The sequence below is a fragment of the Brassica rapa genome, chromosome A09, assembly GCF_000309985.2.
Source record: "Brassica rapa cultivar Chiifu-401-42 chromosome A09, CAAS_Brap_v3.01, whole genome shotgun sequence".
In the NCBI taxonomy this organism is placed as follows: domain Eukaryota; kingdom Viridiplantae; phylum Streptophyta; class Magnoliopsida; order Brassicales; family Brassicaceae; genus Brassica; species Brassica rapa.
In genome coordinates this window covers 26,568,566-26,582,474 of record NC_024803.2, presented here as the reverse complement: position 1 = coordinate 26,582,474, position 13,909 = coordinate 26,568,566, and the positions used below count along the sequence as shown (strand labels likewise).

Here is a 13,909-nt window from a genome sequence, read left to right as displayed (position 1 = left end):
GTGGGATATCATATGGAGGCTATTTTTTGCGGGTCGATGTCTTGCGATTTTTCCAAGACTATGTGGGGATATACTCTTATTATGTGTTGATGCCATTGACGTGTTTGTGTACTGGGATATTCTTGGTGAACAACACAAAGGAACATACACAATAAACAGGTCGGACATAAGCAGGCCGGGTCCCCGTTTTAACTTCCCTTGAAGACGATAAAACATGTTTTGTTTGCTCAAGTAAGGACTTATGATTCGGGCAAACATCAGTACCTCCTGCTGTTTTTAGCCTTGGTCCAGTTCCCTCTTTTGGTATGGTTTGGTAACATTAGTGTTGATTGGCCTTTTTGAATATGTGTTCTTTTTTTGTTTACAATATACGGTTTTTGTTGTGAATTCTTATTGGTACTTGTAGCAAAACCTGAACATTTATTGGCAATGCAGGTTGATCTATTCATATGAATGTGGTGAAGAAAGAAAGTGTCATTTTGAACATTATTGTTTAAGTTTATTTCTACTTCTTTTTACTAATTTCTCTTCTATATTATTATGTGCTTGTGGCAACTAATATTTGTTGTTGAAAAAGAAACAATTTTCTTGTTTACTGCATATGAAAGAAACTGGCATGAGATTCACGCAAATGGGACAATTTTAAATCATGGATTGACATTTTCTCTCCTACCACATATAAAAATATTCTTGTAACTAGTCTCTCTAATCCTACCCATTTTTTTTATATCAGAGACTTTTTTTTTTTGTAAATGGCCTTAATATATTTCAGAGACTTTTTCTTGCTAAATAAAAATACATGTTTGTTGTCATTTCTCCGAATTCATTAAAAATACAAACACATCATGATGATATAAACAAACACACATCATATTCAAGGTCTGCCTTAAATAATTTTGAAATAATGGTAAAGCTAACAATTAGGTTGGATATTTCATTAAACAAGTTAATGTCGATTATGCAATAATTCATGTCTCCTAGTAATTGTCACATCGGTGATTCGGATGATTCTCTAACTTAACCCATATGGCACTTCAATATATCTCAAAAGTCAATGAAGTATGCAATGGTCTTGATTTTTGTAAATCATTGAGTACTGAAAAGTTATTGCTGTAGATAAAGATTGAAAACTTGTAGACTTGAGCTACCATATTTTTGTAACTTTCTCCACTAGATTAATTTTTGTAACTTTCTCCACTAGATTAAATTTTGTAACGTTCTCCACTTTGATTAAGCTTAAAGATTAGAGCTTTGAAAAGATGATAGGATCTCACGTTTGCCTTACGTTCTAAGTTAACGTCAAATTTTGTTTTTCTCGTCAATAATTTAGAAAATTATATAAAATAAAAGAAAGAATGAAAGAGAGAAGTTTACCAAAAAGAATGAAAGAGAGAAGTTGGTTGAAACAGTAGTTGCAGAGACATGGTTAGTTCTGCTGACTCTGTCAAGTCATCTTCTCTCTCGTTTACTTTACGTTAAGATCTCTTTCTTCCTCCAGAAAACAGAGACATCCACTTTCCTGCAAACTCAATTCTTTTCCCTTTCCCATCAAAGCTAAGCTTTTCTCTAATTTCCCATGGAAACACACAGAAAATAAACAGTTAGCATCACCTAATTCTCTTTAACATTTTGTTTTCTCTGGAAAATCTTCAAAAAAATCGAAAAAACCGAGACACCCATTTTCGAAAAGTCATTAATTCCCGACTCAGTTTCACTTTCTAAGGGAAACAAAACAAAATAATTTGGAAACTCTGTTTTTTTTTTTGGTCTAATCAGAAACAAATGTCTTTGATCAATAAAGGAGCCACCTTGGCTCTGTTTCTAGCGTTGACCATGGTGGTGAACGGCGTTTTCGGGAGATTCATCGTTGAGAAGAGCAGCGTCACGATCTTAAGCCCTTTGGCAATGCGGTCGAAACACGACGCAGCCATTGCTAACTTCGGCGTACCTAACTACGGTGGTTACATGATCGGCTCCGTCGTCTACGCCGGTCAAGGAGCTTTTGGGTGCGATTCCTTTGACAAGACTTTCAAACCCAAGTTCCCTCGTCCTACCATCTTAATCATCGATCGTGGAGGTAACTGTTTCATTCCCATAAGACTTGTTATCTAGTTTTTGATCCTAACCGCTCAGCAAATTAGAGAACGGTCCAAATTCCAAATTTCTGGCATTTTGACCCCAACCAAACGAAAATTTTCCGTTTTTAGTTCAAGTTTGGTTATGAATTCGATTCAATTTGCCATATTAAAAATTTTCAGTTATAGGTTCGGTTCGGCTAAACTTTCTTTTTTCATTTAAAAACACAACTACACTAATTGTAATCAAAATTTTAAACCAAATTAACTAAATTTTGAACTAGAATAACCAAATTTATAAACGAGATTAAACCAAAACAAACACTCCGGTTAAATTAGGTAAAATTTTCATCAACTAAACTAACTGAATACCGACAGATATTCGTTAGGTTTACTTTGGCGAATTTTGTCTAACCGAACTAACCAAAAACTGAATTGTCGAAACCAAACCGAACTAATCGCTCGAACCGAACCGCATGCCTATATGAGACCCTACATTAAAAAAACATATGAAACTCGCCTTAATCTCAATCTAGTTGTAGATTCAAGAATTAAGGATGGTAAAGATTCGGTTTTGATTTGTTTTTTTTTTGTGGTTTGTTTTGTTTTGCATTAGAGTGCTACTTTGCACTAAAGGTATGGAACGGTCAAAAATCCGGTGCAGCAGCAGTTCTAATAGCAGATAACGTAGACGAGTCATTGATAACAATGGATTCACCTGAAGAATCCAAAGAAGCTGATGACTTCATAGAGAAACTCACCATTCCATCTGCTTTAATCGACCTTTCTTTCGCAAACACCCTCAAGCAAGCTCTCAAGAAAGGAGAGGAAGTAGTCCTCAAGATAGACTGGAGCGAGTCACTGCCTCATCCGGATGAGAGAGTTGAGTATGAGCTATGGACTAACACTAACGATGAGTGTGGTGCGCGGTGCGATGAGCAGATGAATTTTGTAAAAAACTTTAAAGGGCACGCACAGATTCTCGAGAAAGGAGGATACTCTTTGTTCACACCTCATTACATTACATGGTTTTGTCCTAAAGATTATGTTTCAAGCAATCAGTGTAAGTCTCAGTGTATAAACCAAGGGAGGTATTGTGCTCCTGACCCTGAACAAGACTTTGGAGATGGATACGATGGGAAAGACATTGTTTTTGAGAACTTGAGACAGCTATGTGTTCATAGAGTAGGGAAGGAGATTAACAAGTCTTGGGTTTGGTGGGACTATGTGACTGATTTTCACATCAGGTGTTCCATGAAGGAGAAGAAGTATACTAAAGAATGTGCAGAGAGTGTTGTGGAATCTCTAGGTAAGTGACATCACTATCGTTTTCATTTTTCTTTTCTTCACATTCCGGGTCTTCTTATAAGACTCTCTTATTCTCAGGTTTGCCACTTGACAAGATCAAGAAATGTATGGGTGATCCTGCAGCTGATGTGGAGAATGAGGTTTTAAAAGGTGAGCAAGCACTTCAGGTTGGACAGGGAGACCGTGGGGATGTCACAATCTTGCCAACATTGATCATCAACAATGCTCAATACCGCGGTTTGTTTCATTCCTTCTTATTGTAACATGTTTGCTTAGAACAATATGTTGTTATAATGTTACAAATTCTGAAGTTGTTAATCTGATTCATTGCTCAGGTAAACTCGAGAGTAGTTCGGTATTAAAGGCTATATGTTCAGGTTTCAAGGAGAGAACCGAACCCGGGATCTGTCTAAGTGGAGGTTAAACCACTTCCCCTTGTAAACTGACCTGACCATCTTCTGGTAACAGAATAATACTAAAGAAATATTATTTACACTTTTGAAAACAGATATAGAAACAAATGAATGTCTTGAAGCAAATGGAGGATGTTGGCAAGACAAGAAATCTAATGTAACAGCTTGCAAGGTACTTGATTATATACCGTTAAAAAGTTAGTTTTACCTGATTATTTCATTATTTTTCTCATATATATTGATGGGATTTTCACCTAAATTGGATTATATCAGGACACATTTAGGGGAAGAGTCTGTGAATGCCCTGTTGTGAATGGTGTGCAGTATAAAGGAGATGGCTATACTTCATGTGAACGTATGTTCTTCAACTTCTATATTGTTTAAAGAAAAACATTTTGTGTTCTGATTTGAAAAAGAAGTAATCTTTTCTTGACTGTTGTTAACAGCTTATGGACCTGCAAGATGTTCATTGAATCAAGGAGGCTGCTGGTCTGAAACCAAAAAGGGCCTAACTTTCTCCGCTTGTTCGGTAATAATGCCATACAGTTTGAAACTTTACATCCAAGTTTCACATTGTTTCTTACCATTTTCTCCTATTGTTGAATTCTCAGAACACGGAGACATCTGGATGTCGTTGCCCTTCAGGTTTCAAAGGAGATGGTCTTAAATGTGAAGGTGAAAACTTTTCCCCCACACTATAATGTTATATTATCTCATCTTGTTGTCTTGAACTGATTCATCTTTTGCTCTGTATACATATATATCTACTAGACATTGATGAATGTAAGGAGAAATCAGCATGTCAATGTGATGGATGCAAGTGTAACAACAAATGGGGAAGCTTCGAATGCAAATGCTCCGGCAATCGTCTCTACATGAAAGAACAAGACACTTGTATTGGTAAATGTCAGAAACAAACAATCATGATCTTAATCATATTCTTATTTTGTTTTTCGTTTTTTTTCGCAGAGAAAAGCGGGTCAGGAATTGGATGGTTCTTTACATTTGTGATACTAGCTGCAGTTGGAGGTATCTGTGTAGGTGGTTACGTGTTCTACAAGTATCGTCTCAGGGTATGTTTTTACACGTTTTGCTTCTCTTATTGAGAATTAAAAACTCTTAAATTCATAGTCACCATGAATCTCTCTGATGATAATTTTTTTTTCCAAAACACCAAAATGCAGTCTTATATGGATTCAGAAATCATGGCGATTATGTCTCAGTACATGCCATTGGAGAGCCAAAACACTAGCGATCCAATGACTGGTGAATCTCAACAGCTGCGACTAACTTCTGCAGCCTAATTTTTTTCACCTTTTTTTAATAGAGAATTTGCTGTGTTAACCTCAAGGAAAGTCTTTGAAAAGAGCATAAAGAAGATATTGTATTTGACCCAAAAAAAAAGAAGATATTGTATTTTCTTTTGTTTTTACTTTTGATTGTTTATCCTAAAAAAAAAATACTTCGTTTCTGGTCAATTTTTACATTTTCTACTACTTTCATTAGGGTTATATTTTGAAAGGGCGTCTGTATTGTAAATAACTGAATGAATTGGTTCGGACTTTTGTTATAAATGAGTATGATCTTTTCTTTTGTCAAAAATACAGTTTGATGTTTTAAATCGAAGAACCTAAGTAATGATGAGATCATAAATGATTATGTTAGTTATCGCCGTAAGGAGCACGCTAGATTAAAAAGAGAGAGAGAGAGAGAGAGATAGATGGAGAACGTTTTAAATCTTGAGTGTGTTACTCTGGAGGTTCTAAAAGTGAATAAGACTGGGAATGTGTTAAATGATTTGGTGGCTGCGATCTAAAACCACTAGCTGTAGGATTAAGGAGATGAAGCATATTAGTGGTTTACATACTTTTTATACTTTTTCGGTTTTTCTTCATTTGAAGGAATGCCATGATAACTGAGCTTGTGTCTGGCTGTTATATGTCTGACTCCTAAAGACTTGTAGATCCAAATGATGCTCCAGGTCACTTTGAGATGTTCACTTTCATGATTAGTCACCGACTCAAACACAAGAACCTCATTCATTCTATATTTTAGGGTTTGCTAGAAATAGAATGATCTATGCTCATAATGTTTTACAGGCGTCTCTTGATTCCTTGAATAAGCTTGTCAAGGAGCCAATTAAAACTCTTGAGGAATTACAGGCTCTGAAGAATAGAATGATCTTAGGGAATCTCTCGCTCAGACAAACCGGAGGCAGCTGGTTAGGTCAAAACTCAGATACCTTAACGCCAAAAGACATATATAAATTAATGCTTTCCGACTAATGGCTTGTTGCCGGACTGCCATATTAACTGCTTAGGCCAAAACCCAAATCCAAACTTCTCACGTAACTGTGATTTTTGTTCCACTAAAGACTCATAATCCAAGAGGAGTGTTGTAGCACATTCACGTGGATATGTTTTTATGACGGCAGATTTGAATCCTCAACCAAAACTTGAGCAAATGGAAGCTAAATCCTACATCACCAGAACGACGAGTATCCCACATGATGATGACTTATTTAATGATATGATCTTGTAGTGCTTAATACAAATATGTTGTTATAGTGTTTTTTTTAGTTGCTTCTCTACAATATTTTATCTAATATACATATTCCATGGTTCCTAGTTCACATACTTTGTACATGTCACTTAAGCTATGTTTTTTCCTCACATTTTATCCATTATATAATGTTCACGTGTCCACAAAACCGAACGCAACATATATAACCCATAACATTATTACTCGCATCTTATGCATTGTCTCAATAAAACCACTCATATTTCATAGAAAGAAAAAAACTGTTATTGTTTAAAAAGTTGATAAAGTCAGAGAAACTAATCAACCATCATTCACACTTTTACTCAAGGAACTACAAGCAGTCTTCTTACACGGCGGTAAGACTGCTTGTTTTTTTTTTCAAAATTCTGCTGCTTCATTTCATTCCTGGGATACTGTCTGTTTGTATAAGATTATATTTCTAATGTCTAATCTTTGACAACATCAAATATACAGACAGATATCAAAATCGTGTACAAACGATTCTGTAAACCAATCAAAACTCAAAAAACTAAAGGTCTTCAGAGAACGGTTTTCACTTGAGCAACACCTTGAGAATGAGATGAACTTTGCGGTTCATTATTCTCCTAAGTTCTTCGTTTGCCTCTATTCCTATCCTCCTGCAAAATTACCATACCAACACAAAAAGATCAGTCATGAGATTAGTTGAACTAGCCTGTGATCTTGTTTGCTCTTACCCGATTTTAGCACCTCCCTTGCCCACAAGAATCTTGCGCTGGCTAAGTTTAGGAGTGATGAGATGCTGTTCGATCCTCAGAGACCCGTCTCGCTGCTCTCTCCAGTCCACTAGACGGTGCTCCACGCCATATGGTACTTCCTATGGTTTGTTCGCAGTCGTGTAATTTAGAAACCGATAAGCAAGTAGAGGTTAGACTATTATTACTATCATTACCTGATGAACGTGGTCTAGTAATCTCTCCCTAACAACTTCAAGAGAGATGTTCTTCATGACTTCTTCACTCATGGTGAATGGATCTTCCTCCCACGGCTTCTTGACTGCCTGATCCATTAAATACTGGCTGAGATCCTTAACTCCAGATCCCTTGAGCCCTGATATCATGAAGTACCTAAAACAGTATATCTTCAGTTGCAATTCAAGAGACATCCCTGTTAAATGAATCTATGTACCTTTCATATGCCGGGAGATCTTGGAACTCCTCAGCAACCTTTAAGAGATCTTTCTTCTTCTCAACCAAATCAACTTTGTTCATACATAAAATACGCTTTTGTTTCGGATTTGCTTCCTCTCCCATGTATGTTATCAAGCGTACAACTCTTGAATCCGGACTATGCAAATCACACAGAAAACAGAAATTTAACAAACAAACAGCACAGTGGTTTACGGTTCTAAAGCTTAAGGATAGTCTCGGTCCACCACTTGATGCACTTAACTAGACTATTTTAAGTTACGAGAAAGCTTTGTAAAGAAAATATACGAAAGGAGTGAGTTACCAAGTGAGATGCCTGTGGACATCAAACATAACAATGAGGACATCAAAAAGGTCAACAGAAGTCCAAGCGTTTTGCACACGAGCCTTGATGTCTTTGTAACCATATCCGCTTTTCTTCAACATCAAACCCGGAGTATCAAAGAAACACTGCAAAGTTGTTTCAACATCTTTAAAATCTACAAATGATTGAACTTAACCTCCATGCCTTCAATCACAAAGGTGTAGTTTACAAAGAGAAAAACTTACAACTTGTGTATCTCCTTTAGTCAACACTCCTAACACTTCATGGGTCGTCGTGTTGGTCTTCCTTGAAGCAGCTGCTACCTTTGTTCCAACCTGCACATAAGCAAGATTCTCAAACATCTGAAAAAGATGGAAACTTTTTTTCAATAAACGAACCATGAAATTAGTGAGGGAAGATTTGCCGGCGTTCGGGGGGCCGATGATGCCGACATTAAGAGACTTCTGATCTTCTTCTCGAACCTCGCCTTCACCGAGTTCGTCATCAGCTGAGTCAAGCGCCGCCTCCAAGAGAGCCTTCGCTAGAATCCTTGACCTATCAATACTCTCATCTTCTTCTTCGGAGCTATCTTCTTCTGTAGATTTCGATTTACCTTTCTCTTCCGGAAACAGCTCCCTCTGTACCCTTTCCCTGTACCCTTTATCCCAATTAGGTTGCTTTTGCTTTTTCGAGGAATCTTCGGTTCCAGGGATTGAGTATTGACTGCTATCGAAAACGGAGTCGCCGGTGGGTTCGTCTCCGTTGACGGAGGTGGGTTCGTCTAGGTTCGGCTGCGCCGAGTAGAACCTGCGGAGGAAGGTGTGAGTGAGATGGGGTTTACAGCGAGGTGTCGTAGCTGTTCGTGAGGTGGAAATAAGTATTCGTAGAGATCTGAAAGCTTTCATCTTTTTCTCAACAATGGCGAAGAAGCGATCTCGCGGAATCGAGGGTTTTAGAGAGTTTTTTTTTTTTGCTTCACCAAAGAGTTTGTTTATTTCGTTTGGAGAGAGTGGTGAGAAAGTAATTCATTATTACTGATTGCCCCTTTTGTTTGAGTGTAATTCATTTTGCATCTCCAACTTTGCATTTGGTGCATTTGAGTCAATTTCGAATTTCAGATGAGTATCTGGATACCAAAGTTCACTCTAGTTGAGAATGTAGTTGTATATATAGGTTGATATAATTTTGTCAAGAATATTAGACTTGTTAATCACTTTTTACTTTAGGCTAAATGCTAAATATGATGCAAACATTTACGTACATATGCTTACTTCCAAAATCTCTCGCATAGGATATTAGAAGGGATCTTAAAGTAATATATAAGATAGATAACCCATTCCACTTATTACCAAGTGATTTTAGGTTGTAAGTATATCTAACTTAATATGGTATCAGTGGAATGGTTCATCTATCTTATATATTACTTAGGAGCACTTCCAACATCCTATGTGAGAGACTTTGTCTCTAATACGCCTCCTTGAGATGATGACTCTTTGAGCGTCAATCTCGGAATGCTTGGACAAGGATCGAGGGCTAACTTTGAACGGAGTCGATATAGATCGGGTTGGATTGCATGGATCGGGCTCTGATACCTTGTTGATGATATGATGAGAGATAGATTGAAAGAATTGTATTTACTCTCATAAGAATAATAGTTAGGACTACGTACATATAATATATACTAGTGATATTTCCTAATCTAGATAGATACAAATATATGTAAATATATTATATAATAACTATACAATATTTGATAATATTATATTTGATATTATATACCTTTCTATAGATAATGTACTGATTGCACATGAAATGGTGCATGGCCTGAGGACGAATCTTATGTGTAAGTCGGATTACATTGCAATCAAAACTGATATGTCCAAGGCTTATAACAGAGTGGAGTGGGATATCTTAGAATCTCTTTTCAACAAGTTGGGTTTTCATCCTCAGTGAACTTCATGGATCATGAGTTGTGTTCGATCAATATCCTTTTCGGTTCTTCCAAATGGACAATCTTATGGACATTTTAAACTGAAGCGTAGGATCAGACAAGGGGATTCGCTGTCACTGTTCTTATTTATCCCGTGTGATGAAACTTTGGTCCATACTATGAATCAAGCGGAACAAAAAGGTGTGATAGCATGAATGAAGTTAACACCCAGCGTTCAACATTTGCTATTCGCAGATGATAGATTCAACCTCTGTCGAGTGTCACTTGCAGAATGCACGGACTTCTTAAGACGGTTGAAGCTATATGGATATTCATCAGTTCAGGTAATCAACTTCCAAAAGTCTGTCATTACTTTTGGAGTGGGATTGGTCCGGTGATGAAAAGAGTGTGGCTGAGTTCTTGAATATATACAATGAAGGCGGTGATGGAAAATATCTTGGGTTTCCGGAGTGTTTCAGTGGATTAAAGAAGAAGTTACTTGCATATATAGGTGAGAAAATGAGCAAAAGACTCAAAGGTTGGTTTGCCAAAAAGCTTTTTCTTGGTGGAAAAGAGATACTCCTTCAGTCAATTGCGATGGCCCTTTCTGTATATGTGATGTCATGTTTCATGCTAACAAAACATCATTGTCATAAGATTATGAGTGTCATGGTGAGCTTCTGGTGGGATGATTGCGATGAGAAGAGAAAGATTCATTGGATATCTTAGGAGAAGCTATGTGTATCTAAAAAAAATGGCAGTTTGTGCTTTCAGGATATAGAGGATTTCAATCAAGAAACTCTTAGCCAAGCAGGCATGGAGACTTCTTAATGAACCAAACAGCTTGACCGCGAAGATTTATAAGAAAATGTACTATATATTCTAACAATGAGTTCATGGAGTGTGGAAAAGGCTATAGATCCTTGTATGCATGGGGATGTATCCTATTTGGCCGGGAATTATTGAGTAAGGGTTTGATCAAGTCCATTGGAGATGAAACGACAACTTCCATGTTGAGTCAAAAATGGGTTATGGATGAGATCCCTCGTTGGGAAATTAATAAGGAAACGGTGATTGATGTTAACCTAAAAGTATCATCTCTAATTCAGGATGAGGGACAATGGGATGGAGACAAGCTGAAGTCTCTGTTTCCAGTAAATGAGGTCACTCGGATCATGCAACTTTCAGTTGGAAATGTGTCAGATAGAGATATATGGGCCTATACATCTCATGGATCTTTTACAGTGAAAGCGGTTGTATAGTGAGTACAAAGGATAAGGAATCTCAAGCCGCTATGATGAACTCAATGAATCAAGGCTTACTGGAGCTGAAGAGATCCATCTGGAATGTCCCAACACTCCCAAAGATTAAAAGTTTCTTGTGGAGAGCGGTAGAGAGCGGCCTCTAGTGCGCTAACTGTGGCTGAAAGATTAAATACAAGGGGAATGAATTTGGATACACAATGCAAGCTATGCAGGATGGGAGCATAATCAATTAAACATGTTTTTTTAATTATTCGGTCGCGAAGGAGGCATGGACAATTGCAGGTTTCCAGCAAGATCTACAGCTCACTGATAATAGTTTGGTCAACTGGTTGTCGGGCTATCTTAAGTTAGAGTCAATACTAGTACTACAGAGGAAAGCGATTCCATGATCCTTTGGACCATTTGGAAGAACCGGAACAAGGTTCTATACAGGACCGTGCCTGACATTTGCAAAACTAGAAGCAAAGAAAAAAAAATTGGCCCCTGTAACTTAATGTAAAAATAATTTATCATTAACATAAAATAAACTGATGATCAGAAGACTAGATATAAGAGAGATGAGTCTATAGTGGACTTTTAAAAGTCTAATAATTAAACAAAACTTTACCGATAGACACTGGTTCGTAGATGTAGTCTGTAGGAGAAACAAAAAACTTTGTGACTTCGTTAATTGAGAGTTAAGGGAGTAACTGAAAACAATTGATTAGGTTTTGATAACTGATATTTTTTCCAGAGGAATTTATATAGTTAATGCTGATCATTATCCTATTTTCTTTTTATTTTGCTATTGCTATATTTTCTTTTTCTTTGAAGTAAAGTTAGTTTAATTTTCGTTTAAAAATATTGTACTAAAAAAGAGCATTAGTCGAATTTCGAATCCGGGCTGCTAACAGTCCGACTCATGTAACATCCGCTTTAACCATCTCAGATATTTAAATATTTCAGAAAATGGCCCTAAACTAATTTATATATTGATCAGCCCTCAAGCAAATGCTTGATGGGCTTCTATCAAGGCCCGGCCCTGACTTTTATATGTCGATACAAGAATCGCTTGCACTCAAGTTCAACAAAGCATGTGAGGAAGCCAGAGTTTGGAATGATTTAAATTTGGACATCTGAGCACGGAACTGTGAATGGAATGATAGAAAGAAAACAAGAGATGGGATCCTCCTTTAGCAGGTTTCACGAATTGTAATATTCATTCAAATTGGAGGAACGCTAAACTTCACAGTGATTGTCTTTATTATACGAGACTAGAGATTTTTTCCGCGCTTCGCGCGGATTGTGTCTTATAAATTTATTTTATTTATAATATTATTTGTCGGTTTTTTCTTTTACATTAACTTTTTGTTTTTCCAATATTAGTTTTTCTTAATTTAAATTTATATGTTTATAATTTTTCTTGTTGTAGATGAAGAATTATATATTTTATTGATGATTTTTTTGTATATGACATAAACTTTTTGAAATTTTAAAATAATGTTATATATAGTACGATTAACACATTAAAGAAGAGAAACATATTCAGGCACATTTTACACAGGTTTTATATGCATAATTTTAAACATTATATATGTATATATTATAAGTTTGAAACATGTAAATCCTTTCTAAAGCTAAATTCTTGTTCTGAGTTTACATAACTTATCGAAAATTTTATCTCTTTTTAAATTCAAATCACAGAAAAGAAACATCAAAAAGTCAGTATAGATGGGTTTTTTGGGCTTTTAAATCAACACTGAAAAATTACATGAATCAGATAACAACAGTTTTATAAACAACTGGATAAAATTTGACAGAGCCAAAGATTTTCACACAATATGTTCTTTCTTCTTCAAATTGCGAAGAACCTATAGGCACAAGAAAAAAAAATCATAATTTTTGTTTTCACTTATATAACATTTTTTCTCCTTTACACACGGAGTTTATTACACTGTTATAAGCAATGGAGAACTCTATTCATATAAGATTCACATCTATGCATTTTGACAAAGAAGAATTTTAGCCATCTTTAGTTTCAGAATGGACCAACTTCAGTCATATACACTATATTTTCTCTATTATTCAAATCTTATGATTTTAATATATGTGCAGATTTTCATATGAAAAAGCACGCACGCCATCTATCATTCAACCTATTACTTTTTCCAAAGTAAATACTATAATCCTCGTTTGGTTAGATCCACAAATTAATCTGTTTGGATCAGTTTACTAAAAAATATAGATACTAATGTTAGAAAAGAATATAAACACTATCAACAACAAATATTGGCACAAGTTTGGATTTGCTGCTGAAGTTTGGATTTCTCCTCCGGCTGATCTACACTCTGTTGCAGCCTGGATCAATCAACCTCGCGTCAACGCAGATACGCATGCTACTCCAGTCATCAAGCTCTATTTTCAGTCAGCCATCTACCTGCTGTGGAAAGAGCGTAATGCTCGTGTGTTCACTGCTGCCTCCTCACCTTCATCAGTCATCCTTGCCTCTCTCGACCGTATGATGCGTGACCGTCTCCTCTCTTACCTGGAAAGTTCTTCTTTCTCCTCTTTTCTACTTCTTTTTATCTTTCTTGTATAAGACTTCCTTAAGGCCTTTTTTACTTTGAGTTGTTGTTGATTGTTTTTGTTTCCTTGCTGTAATAAATTGTTTAAAAATAATAGTGTAACCTTTCAAAAATTGATAATCTTAGTATCTTACCAAAAAAACAACAAATATTGACTTATTTATGTGAATATGTATTTTATTTTAAATCTTTATAGTGGACGAAGAAAGCACCATAATTTGTACAACAAATTTTCTTAGATTCACGTCATCATACTCACCATTTTACCATTTTAATTACATAATTTTAGATGAGCTTCTTCACCTTCCCCGATTATTTTCGC

At 36.1% G+C, this 13,909-nt stretch overlaps 2 protein-coding genes across 2 annotated transcripts; one reads left to right on the top strand and one right to left on the bottom strand.

Annotated features, from left to right (window-relative positions):
* Window positions 1-42: 42 nt before the first annotated feature.
* LOC103840280 (vacuolar-sorting receptor 6) lies at window positions 43-5,398 on the top strand. The gene is made up of 11 exons (XM_009116778.3): window positions 43-2,077; window positions 2,692-3,384; window positions 3,462-3,620; window positions 3,719-3,802; window positions 3,892-3,968; window positions 4,070-4,151; window positions 4,243-4,325; window positions 4,408-4,471; window positions 4,568-4,696; window positions 4,766-4,869; window positions 4,981-5,398. Exons 1-11 carry the CDS (start codon window positions 1,783-1,785, stop codon window positions 5,098-5,100), a joined length of 1,890 nt encoding a protein of 629 aa, XP_009115026.1. The 5' UTR covers window positions 43-1,782; the 3' UTR covers window positions 5,101-5,398.
* Window positions 5,399-6,564: 1,166 nt separating this feature from the next.
* LOC103840279 (GTP-binding protein ERG) lies at window positions 6,565-8,834 on the bottom strand. The gene is made up of 7 exons (XM_009116777.3): window positions 8,227-8,834; window positions 8,074-8,163; window positions 7,829-7,974; window positions 7,505-7,663; window positions 7,269-7,443; window positions 7,054-7,193; window positions 6,565-6,975 (listed from the first exon to the last, which is right to left on the bottom strand). Exons 1-7 carry the CDS (start codon window positions 8,731-8,733, stop codon window positions 6,891-6,893), a joined length of 1,302 nt encoding a protein of 433 aa, XP_009115025.1. The 5' UTR covers window positions 8,734-8,834; the 3' UTR covers window positions 6,565-6,890.
* Between the last annotated feature and the right edge of the window lie 5,075 nt (window positions 8,835-13,909).

What these genes read in the sequence shown, in the direction of transcription:
- LOC103840279 (XM_009116777.3), bottom strand. Translation starts at nt 8,733, where the DNA reads ATGAAAGCTTTCAGATCTCTACGAATACTTATTTCCACCTCACGAACA. An exon ending in CTTCCCTCACTAATTTCATG is followed by an intron (nt 8,164 to 8,226) that starts GTTCGTTTATTG and finishes GCTTATGTGCAG; the next exon opens with GTTGGAACAAAGGTAGCAGC. An exon ending in CTAAAGGAGATACACAAGTT is followed by an intron (nt 7,975 to 8,073) that starts GTAAGTTTTTCT and finishes ACAACTTTGCAG; the next exon opens with TGTTTCTTTGATACTCCGGG.
- LOC103840280 (XM_009116778.3), top strand. Translation starts at nt 1,783, where the DNA reads ATGTCTTTGATCAATAAAGGAGCCACCTTGGCTCTGTTTCTAGCGTTG. An exon ending in CTTAATCATCGATCGTGGAG is followed by an intron (nt 2,078 to 2,691) that starts GTAACTGTTTCA and finishes GTTTTGCATTAG; the next exon opens with AGTGCTACTTTGCACTAAAG. An exon ending in TGGCTATACTTCATGTGAAC is followed by an intron (nt 4,152 to 4,242) that starts GTATGTTCTTCA and finishes TGTTGTTAACAG; the next exon opens with CTTATGGACCTGCAAGATGT.